The sequence below is a fragment of the Danio rerio genome, chromosome 1 (assembly GCF_049306965.1).
Source record: "Danio rerio strain Tuebingen ecotype United States chromosome 1, GRCz12tu, whole genome shotgun sequence".
NCBI lineage: Eukaryota > Metazoa > Chordata > Actinopteri > Cypriniformes > Danionidae > Danio > Danio rerio.
The window spans coordinates 50,147,072-50,167,514 of record NC_133176.1 but is presented as its reverse complement, the minus strand read 5'-3'; the positions used below and the strand labels follow the sequence as shown (position 1 = coordinate 50,167,514).

At 36.8% G+C, this 20,443-nt stretch overlaps 1 protein-coding gene across 12 annotated transcripts in view; it reads left to right on the top strand.

Moving 5' to 3' along the window:
* agpat3 (1-acylglycerol-3-phosphate O-acyltransferase 3) overlaps window positions 1-20,443 on the top strand; it is a 40,811-nt gene that overhangs the window by 15,161 nt on the left and 5,207 nt on the right. For 4 of the 12 annotated variants that reach the window (XM_009293837.4, XM_009293826.5, XM_073935499.1 and 1 more), the window contains 8 exons: window positions 1,358-1,416; window positions 3,099-3,338; window positions 6,132-6,301; window positions 8,755-8,916; window positions 11,683-11,836; window positions 17,091-17,193; window positions 17,490-17,565; window positions 18,520-18,718. In XM_009293837.4, the coding sequence (XP_009292112.1) occupies window positions 3,161-3,338; window positions 6,132-6,301; window positions 8,755-8,916; window positions 11,683-11,836; window positions 17,091-17,193; window positions 17,490-17,565; window positions 18,520-18,718 (1,042 nt within the window). In that variant the 5' untranslated portion in view covers window positions 1,358-1,416; window positions 3,099-3,160. 12 annotated transcript variants of the gene reach the window in all.

Here is a 20,443-nt window from a genome sequence, read left to right as displayed (position 1 = left end):
GTGTAATGATATGGGGGATATTTTCTTGGCACATGTGGGCCCATTAGTACCAATTAAGCACAGCCTACCTGAGTGTTGTTACTGACCATGTCCATCTCTTTATGACCACAGTGTACCTATCTTCTGATGGCTACTTCCTGCAGGATAACGCTCCAGGTCTCCAAAGCACGAAGCATCTTAGACTGTTTTCTTGAACATGACAAGGAATTTACTGTACTCAAATGGCCTCCACAGTCATCAGATCTCAGTCCAATAGAGCACCTTTAGTATGGGTTGGAACGTGAGATTTGCATTATGGAGGTGCAGCTGACAAATCTGCTCATGTTAATATCTATCATGTTAATATCTCTAAAGGGATATGTCCACTACCTTGATGAATCTATGTCACAAAGCATTAGGCAGTTCTGAAGGCAAAAGCGGGTCCGACTCGGTAATAGTAAGGTGTACCTAATAAAGTGGCTGGTGAATGTATATTCACAATAGACAATATACTAAGCTTTCCAATAACATTGAACCTTGCATGAACCATCGGGCCAAAGGAATCTATTCCACACAACAGCTTTGCACTTTGAAATGATGTTAGTTGGCATAATAGGGTAGTTGACTCAACTGAATTTTGTTATCAGAGCAGGCACATGGTAACAGTGGAAACTGTATTATTAATCGGTTATCAGACGGCCAGCTTAAGCCATTCTGCAACATCAGATAAACCTGGAAGGAAAATAGAGACAGGGTTTCATGCAATCCTCTCTTTCTATTTGGTTAAGCGCTGCTTTAAAAGATTATTTGGCAAATGCATTTGCTGAAACGCCCATTTTGTTGGAATATCTGATATTAATCCAGTGCTTTCGCTCGCGGTTGTTGTCTTGTTATCGGATTAAGCCGTGCCGGGAGATTAAAGCTCGATAAGCTTTCAGAATCGATTTGAAACTGGAGACCTTTGAATCCAATGAGAATGTTTATGTGATATCGTTGAGCTCAGAGTAGGACATTTGTACATGCTAAGTCACATCGAGAGACTCCCTTGTTATAATAGACTGAGAGATACAGCAGTGGCACAGTATGAGAGAGAGAAATTGGAGAAGGTGGCTGGATTTCCTCCAACTGGGTGAGAGGGTTGCGCTTGTGTTTGTGTGCGTATTTGCTGTTGCATGTGCAGTCTGTACTAGTGAATGTGGAATTTTGGGTGCCTGAGGGTCTGTGGTCATGAACTCTCGCCTACTTCACAGTGAAGCTTCGTATCTTTGGAACAGGATGAGGAAGTAAAAATAAACGGGACTTGCTGTTGGTGACGGTTGCATTCACGAGTGAAGCTTTCGGGATTTTTCTAAACGTGCTCCGTCTTCTTTTCTTTCAGGTCGGTGGTACTAAGTGAAGGGCCGTGTAAAAGAGGGTTGTAGAGAAGAGCCCGCTGTGGTAAGTTAAATATCCTGATGTAGATATCTTGACTATGCTTTTGTAATGCATGTGGATCAACTGGTGCATATATATTCTCAGTCTGTGGTACTCATGCAAACTCTTGTAGTGGTGTAATGTTTGTAACTTTGATATTGCATTCATGAAATAAGGTTGTGTTGATATGTTTACTTACTAATTGGTTAATGTTACTTCATGTCAGTAAATACATTACCTAATGTAATTTTATTTTAAAGTGTGACTGTAAATATAGTACTAAATGACCAACTGTGTTTGCCAGTGAAATAATGCTAAAAGCAAGAACGCTATCTAAAAGGAATGACAATAAAAGTGAAGTCCGTCATCAAAAGATCTGAATTAGTATGAATTGACTTATTATCTACATCACCATATATGTCACGATTTGAAGTAAGGCTGGACTATAATCAATAGTAAATAATCAATAGAGTGTGCAATAAAACATAGATCAATGACAGTGATTAGCTCTGGATATTTTTTACCCAGTGTTTGGGGTGTGACAGGACACTTTGCACATTAGATGATTTATGATGTTGGGTTGACGAGAATGAGATAAAAACCATTGAGCGATTTAAACAAATCCTAAACGACTAAAATATATCACTCGATAAAATGTAAATCTGGCAAAAAAAGTCTGGTGCATTTTTAAGTGTTTAATATGATCTTTGTATTAGTTCTACTTTGAGTTTGAAAATTTGCTGTACCACATGGAACAGTTAACTGACTGCTTTCTCTCCTGTGTGATTTTTACAAGTTTCTTCACACCTTTGCACCTTCTGTGCATGAATTATAAGCTTCTAGAATGTCTTAAACTTCATGCATCAGTACGGATGTTTTTGCTGATGACTGACAACTCTTAGTATTTGGAAGCTGATAACTGACTATGTATAAGATATGAACTGTTCTGAGCCTAATTACTAAAGCATACTGCAAACAAATGCATGTGGATGGATGGATAGTGGATAGAACAATAAAGTGATGGATGGATGGATGGATTGATAGAACAGTAAAGTGATAGATAGATAGATAGATAGATAGATAGATAGATAGATAGATAGATAGATAGATAGATAGATAGATAGATAGATGGATGGATGGATGGATGGATGGATGGATGGATGGATGGATGGATGGATAGAACAATGGATGGATGGATGGATGGATGGATGGATGGATGGATGGATAAAACAATAAAGTGACGGATAGATGGATGGAACAGTAAAGTGATAGATAGATAGGTAGGTAGATAGATAGATGGATAGATGGATAGATGGATGGATGGATGGATGGATAGATAAAACAATAAAGTGGCGGATGGATGGATGGATGGATGGATAGAACAGTAAAGTGATAGATAGATAGATAGATAGATAGATAGATAGATAGATAGATAGATAGATAGATAGATAGATAGATAGATAGATAGATAGATAGATAGATAGATAGATAGACAGATAGACAGATAGACAGATATGTGTGAGTCAGCCTGATTTACACATGAATATATCTTATTATATTTTGATCACTTCATTTTGTCTTGAAAAGGTTTGACTAATGTAAATAATCCATAATAATACAAATATGCAGGAGTCAGAGTCTGTGTGTTGCTGCCTAATCATTTTTTCAGTATGTCTAAATCTGCCATCTCTCCTCTCTTCCAGCAGTGTGAGTGTGTGTGTGTGTGTGTGTGTGAGTGTGAGTGTGTGTGTGGAAGGGGCTCTCAGTCATGGGTTTGGTGGCGTGGCTGAAGAGTCTGTTCGTCCTGCAGCTCTTGATTGGCTTTGTGTTTGTGGTGAGCGGCCTGATCATCAACTTCACCCAGCTCTGCACCTGCGTGCTGTGGCCCTTCGACAAACAGCTGTACCGCAGAATCAACACCAGACTCTCCTACTCGCTATGGAGCCGTGAGTTCTTTTGTGTGTTTGCTTATGTTATTACAAACCAGCAGATCCGGTACCTTGTGTTTACTTTGATTGTGAGATCAGGTTTAATGTCATGCAAAGAAGCTTAATGTAGCTGGCAGCTAGCTCTCTGCAACTCTCACATGGTCAACCACTGAAGCTAACAGGGCTGAGCCTGGTTAGTAAGTTGCCACCGGAAGTGGTGTTGGTAAGGCCAGCGGCCAGCTCAACCTGTGGTCTGTGTGGGTCCTAATGCCCATAGTGAAGGGGACTCTATACTGCTTAGTGACTGCCATCTTTTAGATGAGACGTTAAACCGAGGTGGTCGTTAAAAATAACGTTGTCCTTCGAAAAGAGTAGAGAACCCCAGCATCTTGGCCAAATTTGCACACTTGCCTCTGTCAGTCATAGCTTCTAAACCATCCCCATATCATAATTGGCTTCATCACTCCGTCTTCTCTCCACCAATCAGCTAGTGCAGTATGGCTACCGTTGTGTCATCTAGGTGGCACTATATAAAAGTAAGGAATTATTATTATTGTTATTATTATTATTTGTTGTTGTTAAGGCTAGGTGTTTAATCGAAATGAAATCGAAAACGCCCATGATAGTCATGCATATCTTGTCAGGGAAGTACAGTTGTGTGATCTGTAGTAAATCTCGTCTGATCACCAGAGGGCACTCTGGATATACTCCAAACACCAACGATGAAGAAACCCAGGAAATTCTTATAAGCTGCGTCCCAAATCGCATACTTATGCACTATTCTACGCCATTTTGTAGTACAAATAGTGTAAGTAGTGTGTTCACACTGAAAACTCTAAAAATCATAAGTGCACTTTAATTACCCGGATGATGTACTCATTTAGCCGCTAAAAGAAGTGTGTAATGATCGACACTTCACGCACTCAACGACCGCAGGTTTGCTTACGTAGCGGAAGGGGCGTAGCTATCGGACGCACATGTTGAATAATTTTATTTATTTTGGATGGTGAAAGCTAAATTCTCCAATGAGAGTGATTATAGTGCTTCCCGATGGTGAATGCGGCAATACTCACGGCAGGTATTATTTGATAATTCAGTCGTTTATTTCACTGATTTGGCAACCGTCAAACGTCATCAGGAAAACGGTTTGAATTTCCACTTAGTAGAAAAAACATTAGTGTGCCATTTGTGGTCGCCACAGCGGAATGAACCACCAACTTATCCAGCACCTTTTTAACGCAGCGTTCTATGCCCTTCCAGCCGCAACCCATCTCTGGGAAACATACACACATATACACACACACACACACACACTCATACACTACGGATATACCGCATGTCTTTGGACTGTGGGGGAAACCGGAGCACCCGGAGGAAACCCACGCGAATGCAGGGAGAACATGCAAACTCCACACAGAAACGCCAACTGAGCCGGGGATCGATCCAGCGACCTTCTTGCTGTGAGGCGAACGTGCTACCCACTGCGTCGCCCTTCATTATTTCAGTGTGACTAACGAACACAACTATAGAATCATCTCGTGGAATGATTCTACACTCGACTTGAAGTAAGTTTGGACTAAAAAACATGTTACTTAATGGGGTAATTTCACTTGCAGCAAACTACAGAGTCAAACAGTGGTCGTTATCACAAAACGATTGTCATCTAAATGTCAGTATCGTCCAATAGCTTGTGAATTGAGTTACTAGTGAATTACTGTTTTGTGTATTAAATCTTGCTCCATCTGTAAGCATGCACTGGAGGTTTATAGCACTGGTCTTACTGTCGAAATGTGAATGAATATCACCTACGATTAATCACCCAGCCCTAGATGTGGTCATGAATTGAACAGAGTGGGACACTGGAGAACAGGCTAACTCCACAATTGATATGATGCAAATTTTATGAGACTTTATGGTGTTTGTTCTAGTCTGGTTTTGCAAATTACTCCATAAGCATTTACTTTATATTTAAATGACTTTTTAACAATAATAAAAAAAAATATCTTGAAAAGTGGTTTTAGAAGAACTATAATGTAATGTAAAAATAATCTAAAAAGAAAATTTGTTCTTGACTTTTTTTTTTCCTACTTGGTAAATAAAATTTCTGTTGATTTATTTTTATTTAATAGGATATAATGTTTATACACTGAATTTAAAAAATATGTATATCGTAAAATGGAATATTATTTAGTAGTATCTGATTTATGTAATGTAATGTGTGTATTTATATAGTGAATTTATTGTGTAAAGCCATACACCCAAAGCGCTTCATAATCATGAGAGGGGTCTCTCCACACCACCACCAGTGTGCAGCATCCACTTGGATGATGCGACGGCATGCACAGGACAAGAGCGCCAGTGCACTCATCACACACCAGCTGTAGGTGAAATTGAGAGATCGTAGTAGAGCCAATTTGGTGGATGGGGATGATTTGGAGGCCATGATGGGAAAGGGCCGATGGAGGCAATTTGGCCAGGACAACGGGGTTACACCCCTACTTTTTACGATAAATGCCATGGTTTTTAAATAACCACAGAGAGTCAGTATCTCGGTTTAACGTCTCATCCGAATGACCGTTTAGCAGTACAATCAAAATTAAATATCCAAGAGAATTATTTTCTAATGCATCCTTTTGACCATCTAATTCACCACCTAATTCAAATGTATTTGAATATTTGGGTTTATTAATTTAGCAATTTATCCAATGGAGGCAACATTTGTCATGGCTCTTGTCATAATATTACTATTATAAAACCTTCTTGACGTGCATTATTTCTGTGTGTGTTTTCTCTCTTTTATCTTTATATTAGAGTTAGTGATGTTGTTGGAGTGGTGGTCTGGCACTGAGTGCACGCTGTACACCGATCAGGCCACGGTGGATAAATTTGGTAAAGAGCATGTCATCATCATCCTCAACCACAACTTCGAGGTGGACTTTCTGTGTGGCTGGACCATCTGTGAGAGATACGGCGTGCTGGGGGTGAGTCCCGATGAGCAGTGAAGAGATGAAACTGAGTGAGAAGTTGTGAAGGACGGTGTGAAAGTTGTGTAGGCCTGTGTCTCAAAATAAAAAATAATAACAAAATAAAATAATAATCCATCGATCAACTACATTTATTACATAACATTTATCTATAGATACTACCTATTTCATTTGCTTACATGGTGTTTATTCCTTGGGTACTACTATCTTTTTAAATGATACTTTTACTAAAAGTTATACTTTTAAAAACATTTATTAGAAACTACACTCAAAGAAACAATTTTTGCTGCTTGTTCAAATGACTTATTTGAAATGAGTTGAGTTCTTGAATTCTGTTGGGAGAACCTAATTGTTTTATGTTCAGTCCACTTAAACTTGTTAAAACAATTACGTTAACGTAATCGATTTGTGTTGGTACAACATGAAGGAACAGTGCCTATTAAACAGATGCAAGTGACCATTCATTATATTCTAATATTTGTTATTAGATGAAAGCACATATTCAGTAGATTCTGCAAGTATTCATTAGTGCACCTATTAAATGTGTCATTAGTCACTAGTACTAACTGTTTTGTTGTTAGTATATGTCTGTATTTACAAGTTTCTTTTAGTATTTAGGTCATAATTTTGTATTAGATCATAATTTATAATTTAGTATTGTAGATATTTCATAATGATTCAAATTTAGATACTTGTATCTATAAAATAGGTATTTATATTTATAATTCTAGCATTTAGCCATTAGATGCTAGTATGCATTATGTATGTATTAATTACACACGTGTCCCTATTCAATGAATACAAGTGCGTATTACATGTCCCTGTGTAAAACTTACAATTGTTTTTTTTTATATTAGGTACTAGTATTTAATGGAAACTAGTATCTTTAGTAATCCCGTGTTATGATTAGTTTTTACAGATCAATTAAAAAAACTTACTGGATATAATTAGAATATGTTTTAGTATCTAATAAATGCATTTATGATCTGTTGAATAAATAGTAGCAGTTATTCAATAAGTTCAAGGGGTGTAAAGGATCACGGTTGATTCGTAATTCATATCACAACCCGCTGTTTGGAACACATGTGGCCCGCGGATTTTTTTATTTGTAGAATAATCCTAAATTTGATCACAGAGAGATCGCCTCTCGCGTCATTCAAAACACATGTATGAAAGCATTTCTTGTAAAATAATGGTGACGGAAGAAGTTGTGGTAGGTTATTCAGGATGTGGTGGGTTTCTTGGGTAATTAAAGGTGTTTTCTGTCACTACGTATTTAGTCTGTATTTATGCATTCAGTGTAAGCGGCCTGATTAATCGTTAAAAGATCAGGATCTCAACACCCACGCAACATAAATTATAAATGATGGGGAATTGCATATGTTTGTTAATCCTTTGAAACGCTGCATTCAAATCTGTGTTTGAAAAATGCAAAAATCAAGAAAGAGATTTAGTCTTTAGTCTTTTGAGTTACAAACAGTCAAATAACAAAGACGTGTAGATAAGACCATGCACTGATGTTTATGGTAAAGATTAAAATCACAGTCATATGCATTTAACAATGCTCAAAAATGAAAGTTGTAGGCAGCAATTACAGTATTTAACCAATAGGCGGTGACAATCAGCCATTAGAAATATGCCACTGGATAAATCTTCAAAAATGATCATCTAGCAATGAAACATGAAGTTTTCTGAGGGAATAACTGAATCATTTGTTGAAAATGAGATCAAATGAGACAAATTATAATGTTATCTTTATACATTTAGCGTTATCAGCAGCAGTAGTAACAGTGAATTTTTCACAGTACTGCATATTTTAATATTTAATTTTATTCAAATTATCATTTTTTCGTTTCATTTTTAATATTTTTTAAATTCGTTTTTGTAGTAAATGGAATTCAAGTGACATTTGTCTCCTCCCCTTTTTGATTGATCCGGAAATTGGTCCGATTTGTGTCTAAAAAAACATAATGTGTTTCGAACCTTGAGATTTGTGATCCATTACACCACTAATAAGTACTAGCATCTAAATACTAATGTATTTTTAATTGGTATTTGTATCTACCAAACAAGTAGTGTCTAATAAATGAGTACTCTGATATTTGCTAATAAAGTCTCTAATAAATCTAATAAAGTCTCTAATGTTTACTAGTATTTACAAATATTGTACCAGTGTCTTAAATAATAAGCATTAGAACCCAAACAATAAGTGCTTACAATGGCTAGTAAGCGAATACATACTAGTAACTAAAACAACTAACATTGGTTGCATGAAAATACACACTAGCACATTTTATAGTTTAAATGATACAATTGTAATTTAGTTGTATTGGTTGAGGGGATGATTTAAATTCTTCTTAATCACTGACGTCAAATACTTTTTTGTTGTTGTTTTTTTTTTTTTTTGCATTTGCTATTTTTGTTTTATCTTGATTTTTCTTCTTATCCAGAGTTCAAAGGTTCTGGCAAAGCATGAACTGCTGAAAGTGCCTCTGATTGGCTGGACGTGGTATTTCCTGGAAATAGTCTTCTGCAAGAGGAAGTGGGAGGAGGATAGAGACACTGTCTTCAGTGGACTCAGCCGTCTCAGAGATTATCCAGAATACATGTGGGTGAGTACACTTACCCACTAGGATTATCTTCAGATGATGTAGCTGTGACTTAAAGGGATAGTTTACCCAAAATTTGAAAGTGGCTCTAAACCTTTATGAATGTCTTTCTTCTGTTGAATAAGATATACTGAAGATTATAGATGATGAATGTTGAAGTCATTGACTTGCATAGGAGAAACAAAAAAATACGACAGTGGAAATCAGTGGCTGTTTTTTCCCAATATTCTTCAGTACATCATTCTTTGTTTTTAACAGAAGAAAGAAACTCAAACAGGTCTGGAACAAGTGGAGGATGGGGAAATGATGACAGAATTTTAATTAAAGTATTTGCTGAATTGTAGAAGTCAAATTGGGGGCTGAGCTTAACCTCAGACTGGCCACACATCTGTAGTCTCACACAAACTTTCTTCAATGGTTCAGATCAGGCAGATTTTGGTTAACTTGTACATTATTATTATTATTCCAGTTTATGTGTAGTTTGTAGGTTATTATATAGTTTTTGAGTCGTTTTAAGTTGAAATTCTTAATAGACCTATACTTATTTGAGGCTTGATGTTACTTTTGTTCTGTTCTTTAGTGACACAAACTGCAAACACAGTACAATGAAGCTGCATTGACACATTTAAACAAGGCACAGAGAGTGCTAACAACGCAACCTGCCGGAAATTTCAACGTGTGAATGTGAATATTCTCCCTACTCCATTAACAAGAACGAAATCTTTTCTTTTCAATAACCTCTTTTAAAAAACAAATTATTATGACAGAATCATTTTAATTACCCAACTACACTTACTGCTATGGTAAAAATAGACTTACTTTTAGGTTTAAAAGTCCACATATGGCACATTTATCATCCAACAACAAATATTTGAGCAGAGTGTATGTATTAGTCAAAACTTTTGCTTTCTTTGGCTGCATTTACACTGCAGATCTTGATGGTCAATTCCGATTTTGTGACCGTATCGGATTTTTTTGCTGACTCTCTTACATCCTCTTTTAAAACTGACTCATATCCGATTGTCTGTATTTACACAGCACACAGCAAAGGTGCATTGACCAGGAAAAAAAGAGCGGGCACTCACTGACAGCTGATAATAAAAGAGTGCTCTTTTCTCCATTTCTGTATTTAATCTGTTCGCAGGGTCTCATTTTTTTTATTATTCTTTTTGACAAGCTGGTTTACTTTAGCTTATGGCAGAACATATCTCATTTTGCTCTCTTCTTTTAGATCTTCTTTAAGTAGGCATCTTAATGTAATGTCCATGGCATGATTTATAAGAAAAAAGTTGGAATTGAGTCACTTGAACCATGCAGTGTAAATGCAGCCTTAGTTGCGCTTTGACTGCTTGAAATGCATGAGTTTGTTTTATGAAGCTTAGAGCCTACTCACATTATGCTAGCCGATCCATGCCCAGGCCCGTTCCCGGATCGTTTGAGAAGTGTGAGCGCTCTGAATCGGGCTCAGGCACGGTTTACTTGGCCGGCTCTGGCCCGGTTGGAAGAGGTGTTTCAGAGCGCGGTTCACTTGGGCTTTGGTGCGGTACGCTTATAGTGTGAGTGCAAAGCGCGCCTAAGCCCGAAACTGAAGACGAGTTGTGACTTTTACAGTCTTGTTTCATATGGAATTATTGATCTTTTTTACCGTTCAATGAACACAAACTGTCGTAGATTATTAGAGACTCAAACCCCTCACTGTATGACAGTTGCACCTTCAGCAAACCTCCTAATTCCTGCAGGACGAGGACTTTATGGTTGTTTTTGAGCGTCAAAAGTGGTTGATCTGTTTGGCGTAATATTTGACTGCATGTCACTGCATCTCAAACGACTAAAACAATATAAATAAAGAAATCTTCACTGTGCTAAGTGAGAGCGCTTACTTAACAGTGCATCATCGATGACGTAAGCGTGCCCATGCCCGAATGTAATGTGAGAGCGGGCCGTTGGGGGAGACGAGATGAGGATAAAGCGTGTTGCGGCCCCGTTCAAGGAAACTGTACATAGTGTGAGTACCCCCTTAGTGGAACCTGTATACTCCTGATAGAATTATTTATGGCCTTTTTCTGTTCACAAGGGGACAATATTTCTTTAAATATTAAGTTTAGTATGAGTGTAGTGAGCACATTCTCTGTACTGCATATTGTCATTTTTGTGTGATCTCATGGGATAGTAAGATTAAGTTATCCTCATATACATATTCATATCATCTGTCAGGGTACATGTTTCCTACTTTTTTATGCTCGCTATGAATATGGATGTACTATTCTTTTCACATACTGCTCTCAGCCTACTAGGAAAGTATGCTATTTCAGATGCAGCCAAAATGTTGTTTGGAAAATGGAGTTTAGTGAGTTTATATATAATGATTTATTCTATTTTTATTTTATTTGGATGTGGGTCAGTGTTACTGGACGGCCACGTAACTCCACCTGCGAGGTCACTTATACCATGGTCCGATTGGAAGTTTCCGTTGGCAACAAGAGCCAGAGATTACAAAGTGATAGGATTACTCTGTTTAACACTGACCTGAGAGTTACAATCCTCTCGTGTGTGTGTGTGTTTGTGTGTGTGTTTGTGTGTGTGTTTGTGTGTGTGTGTGTTTGTGTGTGTGTTTGTGTGTGTGTGTGTGTGTGTGTGTGTGTGTGTGTTTGTGTTTGTGTGTTTGTGTGTTTGTGTGTGTGTGTGTGTGTGTGTGTGTGTGTGTGTGTGTGTGTGTGTGTGTGTGTGTGTGTGTGTGTGTGTGTGTGTGTGTGTGTGTGTGTTTGGCAGTTCCTGTTGTACTGTGAAGGAACGAGATTTACGGAAAAGAAACACCAGATCAGCATGCAGGTGGCTGAGAGTAAGGGCCTTCCCAAACTGAAGTACCACCTCCTGCCCCGCACCAAAGGATTCACCACCACACTGCAATGCCTAAAGGGAACAGGTCAGACAAACACTTGTGCACACACCCCGTCATTGTCACACACAGTTTACACCAAGACATTTTGATTTGGTGTAGTGTTTGTTTCAGATAGTATACCGATCATTTACTCACACACAAGTGCTTCTCTTTTATGACATAAAACAAGATATTCTGAAAAATGTTGGGGAAAAAAGCAATTGGCATTTATAGTATAAACAAAAAAAATACTATGGAGGTCAATGGCAACATACACTCACCAGCCACTTTATTAGGTACACCTTGCTAGTATCGGGTTGAACTCCCTTTTGCCCTCAAAACCGACTTAATCCAAAAAGATTTTGGTCTAAATTGACACAATAGCAGTTGCTGCAGATTTGTCAGCTGCACATTCATGATACAAATCTCCCATTCCACAACATCCCAAAGGTGCTTTATTGGAATGAGATCTGGTGACTGTGGAGGCCATTTGAGTACAGATGATTCACACTTTACCACATGGCACTTTATCCTGCTGGAAGTAGCCATCAGAAGATGGGTACACTGTGGTCATAAAGGTCAGCAACAATGCTCAGGTAGACTGTGGCATTGACATGATGCTCCATTGGTACTAATGGGCCCAACGTGTGCCAAGAAAATATCCCCCACACCATTACACCACCACCAGCCTGAACTGTTGATACAAGGCAGGATAGATCCATGCTTTCATGTTGTTGAAGCCAAATTCTGACCCTACCATCTGAATGTTGCAGCAGAAATAGAGACTCATCAGACCAGGCAATGTTTTTCCAGTCTTCTATTGTCCAATTTTGCTGAGCCTGTGCGAACTGTAGCCTCAGTTTCCTGTTTTTAGCTGACAGGAGTGGCACCCATTTGCCGCAAGGTTGGACGTGTTGTGTGTTCAGAGATGCTCTTCTGCAAACCTCGGTTCTAACGAGTGGTTATTTGACTTACTGTTGCCTTTCTATCAGCTGGAACCAGTCTGGCCATTCTCCTCTGAGCTCTAGCATCAACAAGGCATTTGCGCCCATAGAACAGCAGCTCACTGGATATTTTCTCTTTTATATGTGTTTTCAGTAAACCCTGGCGATGGTTATGCATAAAAAATCCTAGCAGATTCGCAGTTTCTGAAATACTTCGAACAGCCCGTCTGGTACCAACAACTGTGCCACGTTCAAAATAACCATTCTCCAGTAGATCGTCTTGACCATGTCTCCATGCCTAAATGCATTGAGTTGCTGCCATGTGATTGGCAGTTGGTCAGGTGTACCTAATAAAGTGGCCAGTGAGTTTATTTTCCTTTGTGTCTCTTTTCGGCAGAAAGAAACTCAAACAAAATGAGTAAATGACAGAATTTTCCTTTTCTGGGTGAACTGTACTTTAGCTTCAGACTTTAACTCGTGGAACCTTAAGCTATCCCGTTACATTGTGTTATGTTTACAAACACTTTATTTATTGATATTTAAATCGGATTGTCTTGTGTTGACGTTTATTCATGTGCTTATGGTGCATACATTTTTGATTGTAAAGTGTTTATGTTGCTTCTTAAAAATGGTCAGTCATCCCAGAGTAAACCTAAAAATAAAAGATCTTTTTACAGTAGAAAACTATTAAACGCTCTTCAAATGCTTTTGTTGATGTCCGTAATCCTGCTGTTCATTAATAATGTTCATGTATTCAAGTGCAAAGGTCAGGGACCCTAAACAGGGTGCAGCATGGTCCTGCGGTTATGGTGATACCTAATGTCTTATTAGAATACACATGTACCCAAAATACTCTTGAATCGTTGCCACAAGAAAAACCCCAGAGCATTCGGCACCTCAGGAGTCGAGAGACTCTTCCGTCTGTCACCTGCTTCCTAAATATAGACTGAGTTTAGGCTTTATTTTTAGGCATACCCCCTACCATTCAGAGCTTTGAGATCTGTTAGACTTATAATGTCAATCAAGAAATGTATTTATTTGATTTTAAAAAATGCAGCAGGAATGAAATATTTTGTGACATATTATTTAAATGTAGTTAAAAATGTAATCAGTGGTGTTTTTTCCCCAACATTCTTCAGAATATCTTGCTTTGTTTTCAGCAGGCGAAAGAAATTTATAAGGTTAGAAAATTTCATTTTGTGTATATAAACACTTTATATTTATTTATGTGTATGTTTTAACACTCAAAACACTTTTCGTGTAACCATAATGTTACATTGTGTTATGTTTACTTTGTACACTTTATTTATTGATATTTAAATAGCATTATGAAGCCGTCTCAGACAATCAGTCGTGCCTCAAGATAAGAATTAGGATCTGTCATCCATGGTCAACACTGACCGACGGAGGCCTACAATTACGGTCCCACTTTATAATAAGTGTCCTTAACTACTATGTACTTACATCAAAAAATAAATACAATGTACTTACTGTGTTCATAAAGTATTTGAGAACACTTGTGGTGCTCTTGAGTTAGGGGTTAGAGACCGGTTTGGTGGTATGGGTAGGTTTAAGGGTGGGTTAAGGTGTAGGGAACGGTCAGCAGTGTATTTACAAATGTAATTACAGAAGTTAATAACAGATGTAATTACATACAGGTATTTAATAAAGCATAAGTACACACTAAATGCATGTATTTACAAAATAAGTACATTGTAACAAACTATTAATTCATGTGTAAGTACATATTAGTTAAGGCCACTTAATATAAAGTGGGACCCTATACTACATTGAGTCACATACTCATGGTTCCATTTTTTTGAGCAGTGCATACAGTTCTGATTGAAAAGTGTTTCTGTTGCTTTAGGAAAAAGTAAAAAATATGACTGTTTGACAAATTATCCAATTTAACTGTGGTAAAGTAAGCAAACAATGTATAAACATCAAAATCACCATAGCCGGATGGATAAAAACATACTTAAAACAACATTTATTCCAAACCAAAATCTTTTGTAACACTAAAGTCTTTAAAATATTTAGTTTAATTCATACTTGCTCAAAAAATGCATTTATTTATCAAACTAATTTTATTAATTTTTTCTCTTTAACAAGCTATTAGATTCATGTCAAGTGTTTTGTTTCTGTTCAGTGAGGCTATTCTTCAGTAATTACTTTTGCAGGGCGTCACTTGCAAATGACTTGTTTCAAGATTGTTGTTTCCTCTAATGAGGTGACTGAGATGCACCCGCAGACTTGAGTTGACTGCAGATGGAGCATTGTGAATGTGTGCAGACACGCTGTGCTGCTTTTCATCATCATGATTTTCATACCAATTGCCCTCAATTCATACTCTGCTGAGCTTCGGCCCCTCTTATCCTGTCTTGAATAATATCTGCTGCTCTGAATCTGTAATTACACTAGAAACATTATTTGCTTTCAGAGTTCATCCACAAACAAATTATCGTCATTTGCCTGCTATTATGTGTTCCAAGTTGGCTTTACTTTCGTTCTTCTTTCTAACGTGAGATAATTTCTCACGTTCTTTATAACGTGAGATTTGCGCTGGTCATACTTGTCTATGCAATTACAGTAAACTATTAAAAAAGCGTCCATGCATTTAATTAATTCACAGGCCCATGAAGTTAAATTGTTTTTTGTGAAGGAAAAGTGGAGATAGTTCAGTCAGATTTTTTTGTGTTTATTCTTATGTGTGTTTATTTAGTGTGTGTGTTTAAGATGTTATTGTTAATGTTAATATTTGATATTTGATTTATTCTTTAAAAGTTTGATAACAATTCCTGCAAATTAAAGCATCTTTTTCTAGAAAATTGCCACTGGTCAAAATAATACATATTAATAAATATTTACTGTTTGGTGACTTTGACGCTGTTTGTATGCATGAGGACAAACATCATGAAAATGTGGAAATATTTTTTTTTAATTATCAATTTTTTTTCATAATTGTGTGTGTGTGTAAACTTGTATGAAAATATACTATAGTACATCATGGTTTTAAACCATTTTATAGTAAAAAAAAAAAAACTTAATTAATAGTTATTCTGTTGCGGTAATTCTGTAGTTGCTGTCGTAATTTAACTGTTCATCTAAACAAAATATCTAGTACTGTACTATGTTGTCTAAAACTATATGGTATATTATATTATACACTACCTGACAAATGTCTTGTCGTCGATCCTAGTTGTAAGAGCAACAAATAATAATTAGACTTCTGGTTGATCATTTGAAAAAGTGTCAGAAGGTAGATTTTTCTAATGAATCATCTGTTGAATTGCATCACAAATACTGCAGAAGACCTATTAGAACCAGCATGGACTCAAGATTCTCACAGAAATCAGTCAAGTTTGGTGAAGGATAAATCATGGTTTGGGGTTACATTTAGTTGGGGTCGTGCGAGAGATCTGCAGAGTGGATGGCAACATAAACAGCCTGAGGTATCAAAACATTTTTGCTGCCCATTACATTACAAACCACAGGAGAGGGCAAATTCTTCAGCAGGATGGTTCTTGTTCTCATACTTCAGCCTTCGCATTAAATTTCCTGAAAGCAAAGAAGGTCAAGGTGCTCCAGGATTGGCCAGCCCAGTCACCAGAAATGTACATTATTGAGCATGTCTGGGGTAAGTTGAAGTTGGAGGCATTGAAGATGAATCCAAAGACTCTTGATGAACTCTGGGAGTCCTGCAAGAACACTTTCTTTGCCATCCAGATGTTTTTATTATTACGTTATTTGAGTCACTGCAGAGATGTGTGGATGCAGTCCTCAAAGCTCATGGGATTCATTCTTTTCTACTGCAGCATGACTTTATATTCTATACTGTACATTATTTCTGTTAAATGACAAGATTTTTGTGTAAGCAAAGTCAGACCATATTGTCCTAATTAAATCATTGAAAATTGCAGGCATGATTATATTTTATTTTGGTAAAATAAGCATAATCTAGAGACCTTTGCCTTTCATATAAGCCACTTCTGATACCAAATGGTCAACTAGAAGTTATTAATTGTTCCTTAAACCTAAATGGGTAACAAGACTTTAGTCAAGTAGTGTATATAGTAGAAACTACTATATATACTACACTATTTATTACAGTATATCAGTTTAGTGTTAATACTACACTGCTGTAGAATTTATCAACACTAACAACATTAACAGTGACATTTATTAACAGTAATATATACAGTATAATACACTTTGATATAGCATGGTTTAAAAGCACTAGCATTTACTATAATTTCATATTATATATATTTATTCATATGGGAATTATTCTTTTAAATAAACTAATTCCGTTATATCACATTCTAAAGATAGAATTGTCTGTTCTATTTCAACAGTAAAAGCAGTCTATGATGTCACGCTGAACTTCAAAGACAAACAAAACCCGACTCTGTTGGGGATTGTCAATGGGAAGAAGTACAAAGCAGACTTGAGTGTCAGGTGAGTCTCCCAGTTCACTGATATCACTGTATATAATAAATTACAATATCATTTGAAAATAAATAGATCATCATACACATTTTAGACTGTCCAGTTAACATTAAACTGTCACATTTTAGGAATGTTGTGCATCTTACTGCTGACCTGAGATTTTCCTGAAATATTTGGATTAAGGTTGTGACTAATAGGATTTGTACCTGGTTAAGCTTTCCCCCTGCTGTTCTGCATGCAGTTATGGCGCCCTCTATTGGAGTGTATTGTGCTGCACTTATGAAGCGTCACTGTTCTGTTTACAGGCGCTTCTCTGTTGAGGAGATTCCTGACGATGAAAAAGAGTGCGCCGATTGGTTACACAAACTCTACCAAGAGAAGGTTTGAAGCTTTTACTGAGTCTTGATTAAATTTTTTAGTTATGACATAAAATGGTGTAATGTTTTTGTGAAGGAAAATACATACTTGTAGTGTGAACAGAAGAGTTGTCGATCCTTGGGAAAAATTATTGACGCCATTAACCAAGATGTTATTGCTTAGTTCTGTGCACTTTTATCATGTCACATTCTCTACATTTTTTTTATAATTAATTACCTAACATAATAAGAAACAGCATGTAAATCTGCCAATCCCGGGTCTCTCATGAAGAGAAATCTCCTCAGGTGTTGTCATAATGATGCACTGACTAGTTAATTACCAAACATGTCAGTTTTCAAACGTTTACAATGTTGTTGCAGATAAAATATAACGTTTAAAATGTGAAATAAACATTTTCCATTGGTTTCCAATTAATTAACAATTATTGAAACATTTTTTGTACCAAGGCTGCCCCATTTAACTGTTTGTCTTCCTCGCTGCCATGTTTGTAGTTTGTAATAAAAAAATTTAGTTTTAGTAGTATGATCTTATTCTAGTATGAACTGCAATTTAAACATCTACCATAAATTGAACCAGAAATCTACCAGAAACATATTATTTGAGGATACTAATTATATTATTTCGAAAATATTCAAATTGGGACAACAATTATTTTGTAGTACTAATCAAATCCTTGAACAATGGGCAGCATGTTGTGGGTAATATTAGCCATTGTGCACATATCTGCACTTCAAATCATATGTAAAAATGTAGAGAATGCAGGAAACTTTGGAGTACTCATCTCATTTAAACACATTACGAATTGGGACACAATTTTTATTTAATCCAGTCTAGGATGGATGGTTTGCAAATTGGGATGTGGTCTTAGTCTTGAGAACAGTTGTGTTAAATAAACAATGAATCTGATTTATAATATTGGTGTGAGCTACAATTAATCCCACAATTCTGTCCTTCTAGGATGCATTACAAGAGTACTATGAGAAGGAGGGCTGTTATCCCGGCCCAACAATCATACCCAAACGTCGCGTTTGGACCCTGCTGAACTTTCTGTTCTGGGCTACTATCCTGCTTTCCCCGCTTATTAACTTTGCCTGGGATGTGTTTGTCAGCGGCTCTCCCCTCCTCATCATCGGCTTCATGATCTTCCTCATTGTCGGTCAGTTGTGATTTCAGAATTATTTCAAGTTTGTGTTATTTACTCCAAATCAATCCTGTGAACTACTACAGGGAGATTTTCTCTACATCAGTTTCTGTCAATCAAATGAATGTTCTTCCAGGCATGTAGATGTCACTATAATCTGAATTTAAATCATTTCTGCCCTAAAGCGGTTGGAGATTGGTTGATATGTGTCAGTGTTAACTTTGTGTATTTAGGTAATTGAACTCACTATTATGTATATGTAAATTATATATACCATATACAGCGGGGAAAATAAGTATTGAACGCATCACCATTTGTCTCAGAAAACATATTTTTAAAGGTGCAGTTGACTTTAAATTTTCCCCGGATGTTGGCAACAACCAAAGAAATCTATATATGCAAAGAAAACAAATCTAATTAGTTTACAAATTAAGTTATGTGTAAAAAAAAATGAAATGACACAGAGAAAAAGTATTGAACACATGAAGAAATGGAGGTGTAGAAAGGCAGTGAAAGCCCAGACAGCAGCTGAAATCTCTCAGTAGTTTTTCAGCAACGTCTTGCCCTTCATCATTGTAAATGAAAATCAGCTGCTTCAGTTCAGCATCTACATTAGCAGGATGATGAGGATGAAACCAGAGTGGACATTTCAGCAAGACAATGATCCAAAACACAGCCAAGGAAACTCTCAAATGCTTTCAGAGAAAGAAAATCAAGCTGTAGAATGGCTTAGCCAATCACCTGACTTGAATCCAATAAAAAAATACAGATTTTCCACTCTGTTGAAGTCTATGAAAAACTTACACCTGAGCAATTCATGTGACTTCATTCTCCATATTAGAGCCATCTTTAAGCCATCATGACCAAAAAAGCCTTTGTTTAAGTAATAATTACATTTCAGTAGTTCACCTTGTGTCATTCCATTGTTGTTACAAAACAAATTTTTCACATTTTGTTTTGTTTGTCTTATTTTTATGTTTGTATTGTTTGGGTTTTTACCTAAATCTGGTTCAATTCCTTGTCAACAGCTCCTTTAGAAATATTATTCCCAGGAAAAATGGCGTGTTCAATACTTATTTTACCAGCTGTATATGTAAACATCGCTGTGGAAAAGTCTCATTTTCTCTGTATTTTTGATTTGTAGTTATTTAATTCTATATACTGATGACATGTGACATTATTGCAAATTTAAAAGAAGTAACCCCCAAAAAAGTAGCAAAATTACCAAAAGGTGCCATGTTTATTGCTATTCAGACAACAAAATACCAGAAGAATTTAGAAATTTTAGATGTTGTATTTTTGTGATTCTCCGTCACATACAACGATACTGGTGTGCTTATCTGGATGCCTGTTTGTGCATGTACATTTTATATTGAAATTTTAATCTGATATCAGCTAAACAGAATTTATGCATTGCTACTTCAGCATCATTTTTAACTAATTAAATGGTTTGTAGCCCTTCAAAAGAATTTTTACATTTTATTGTAACAAATTAAAATGTGGGCGACATGGTGGCTCAGTGGTTAGCACTGTTGCCTCACAGCAAGGAGGTTGCCGGTTTGAGTCCCGCCTGGGTCAGTTGGCATTTTGGTTTGGAGTTTGCATGTTCCCCCACAGTTCAAAGACATGCGGTACAGGTGAATTGAATAAACTGAATTGGCCGTAGTGTATGTGTGTGAATGAGTGTGTATGGATGTTTCCCAGTATTGGGTCGCAGCTGGAAGGGCATCTGCTGTGTAA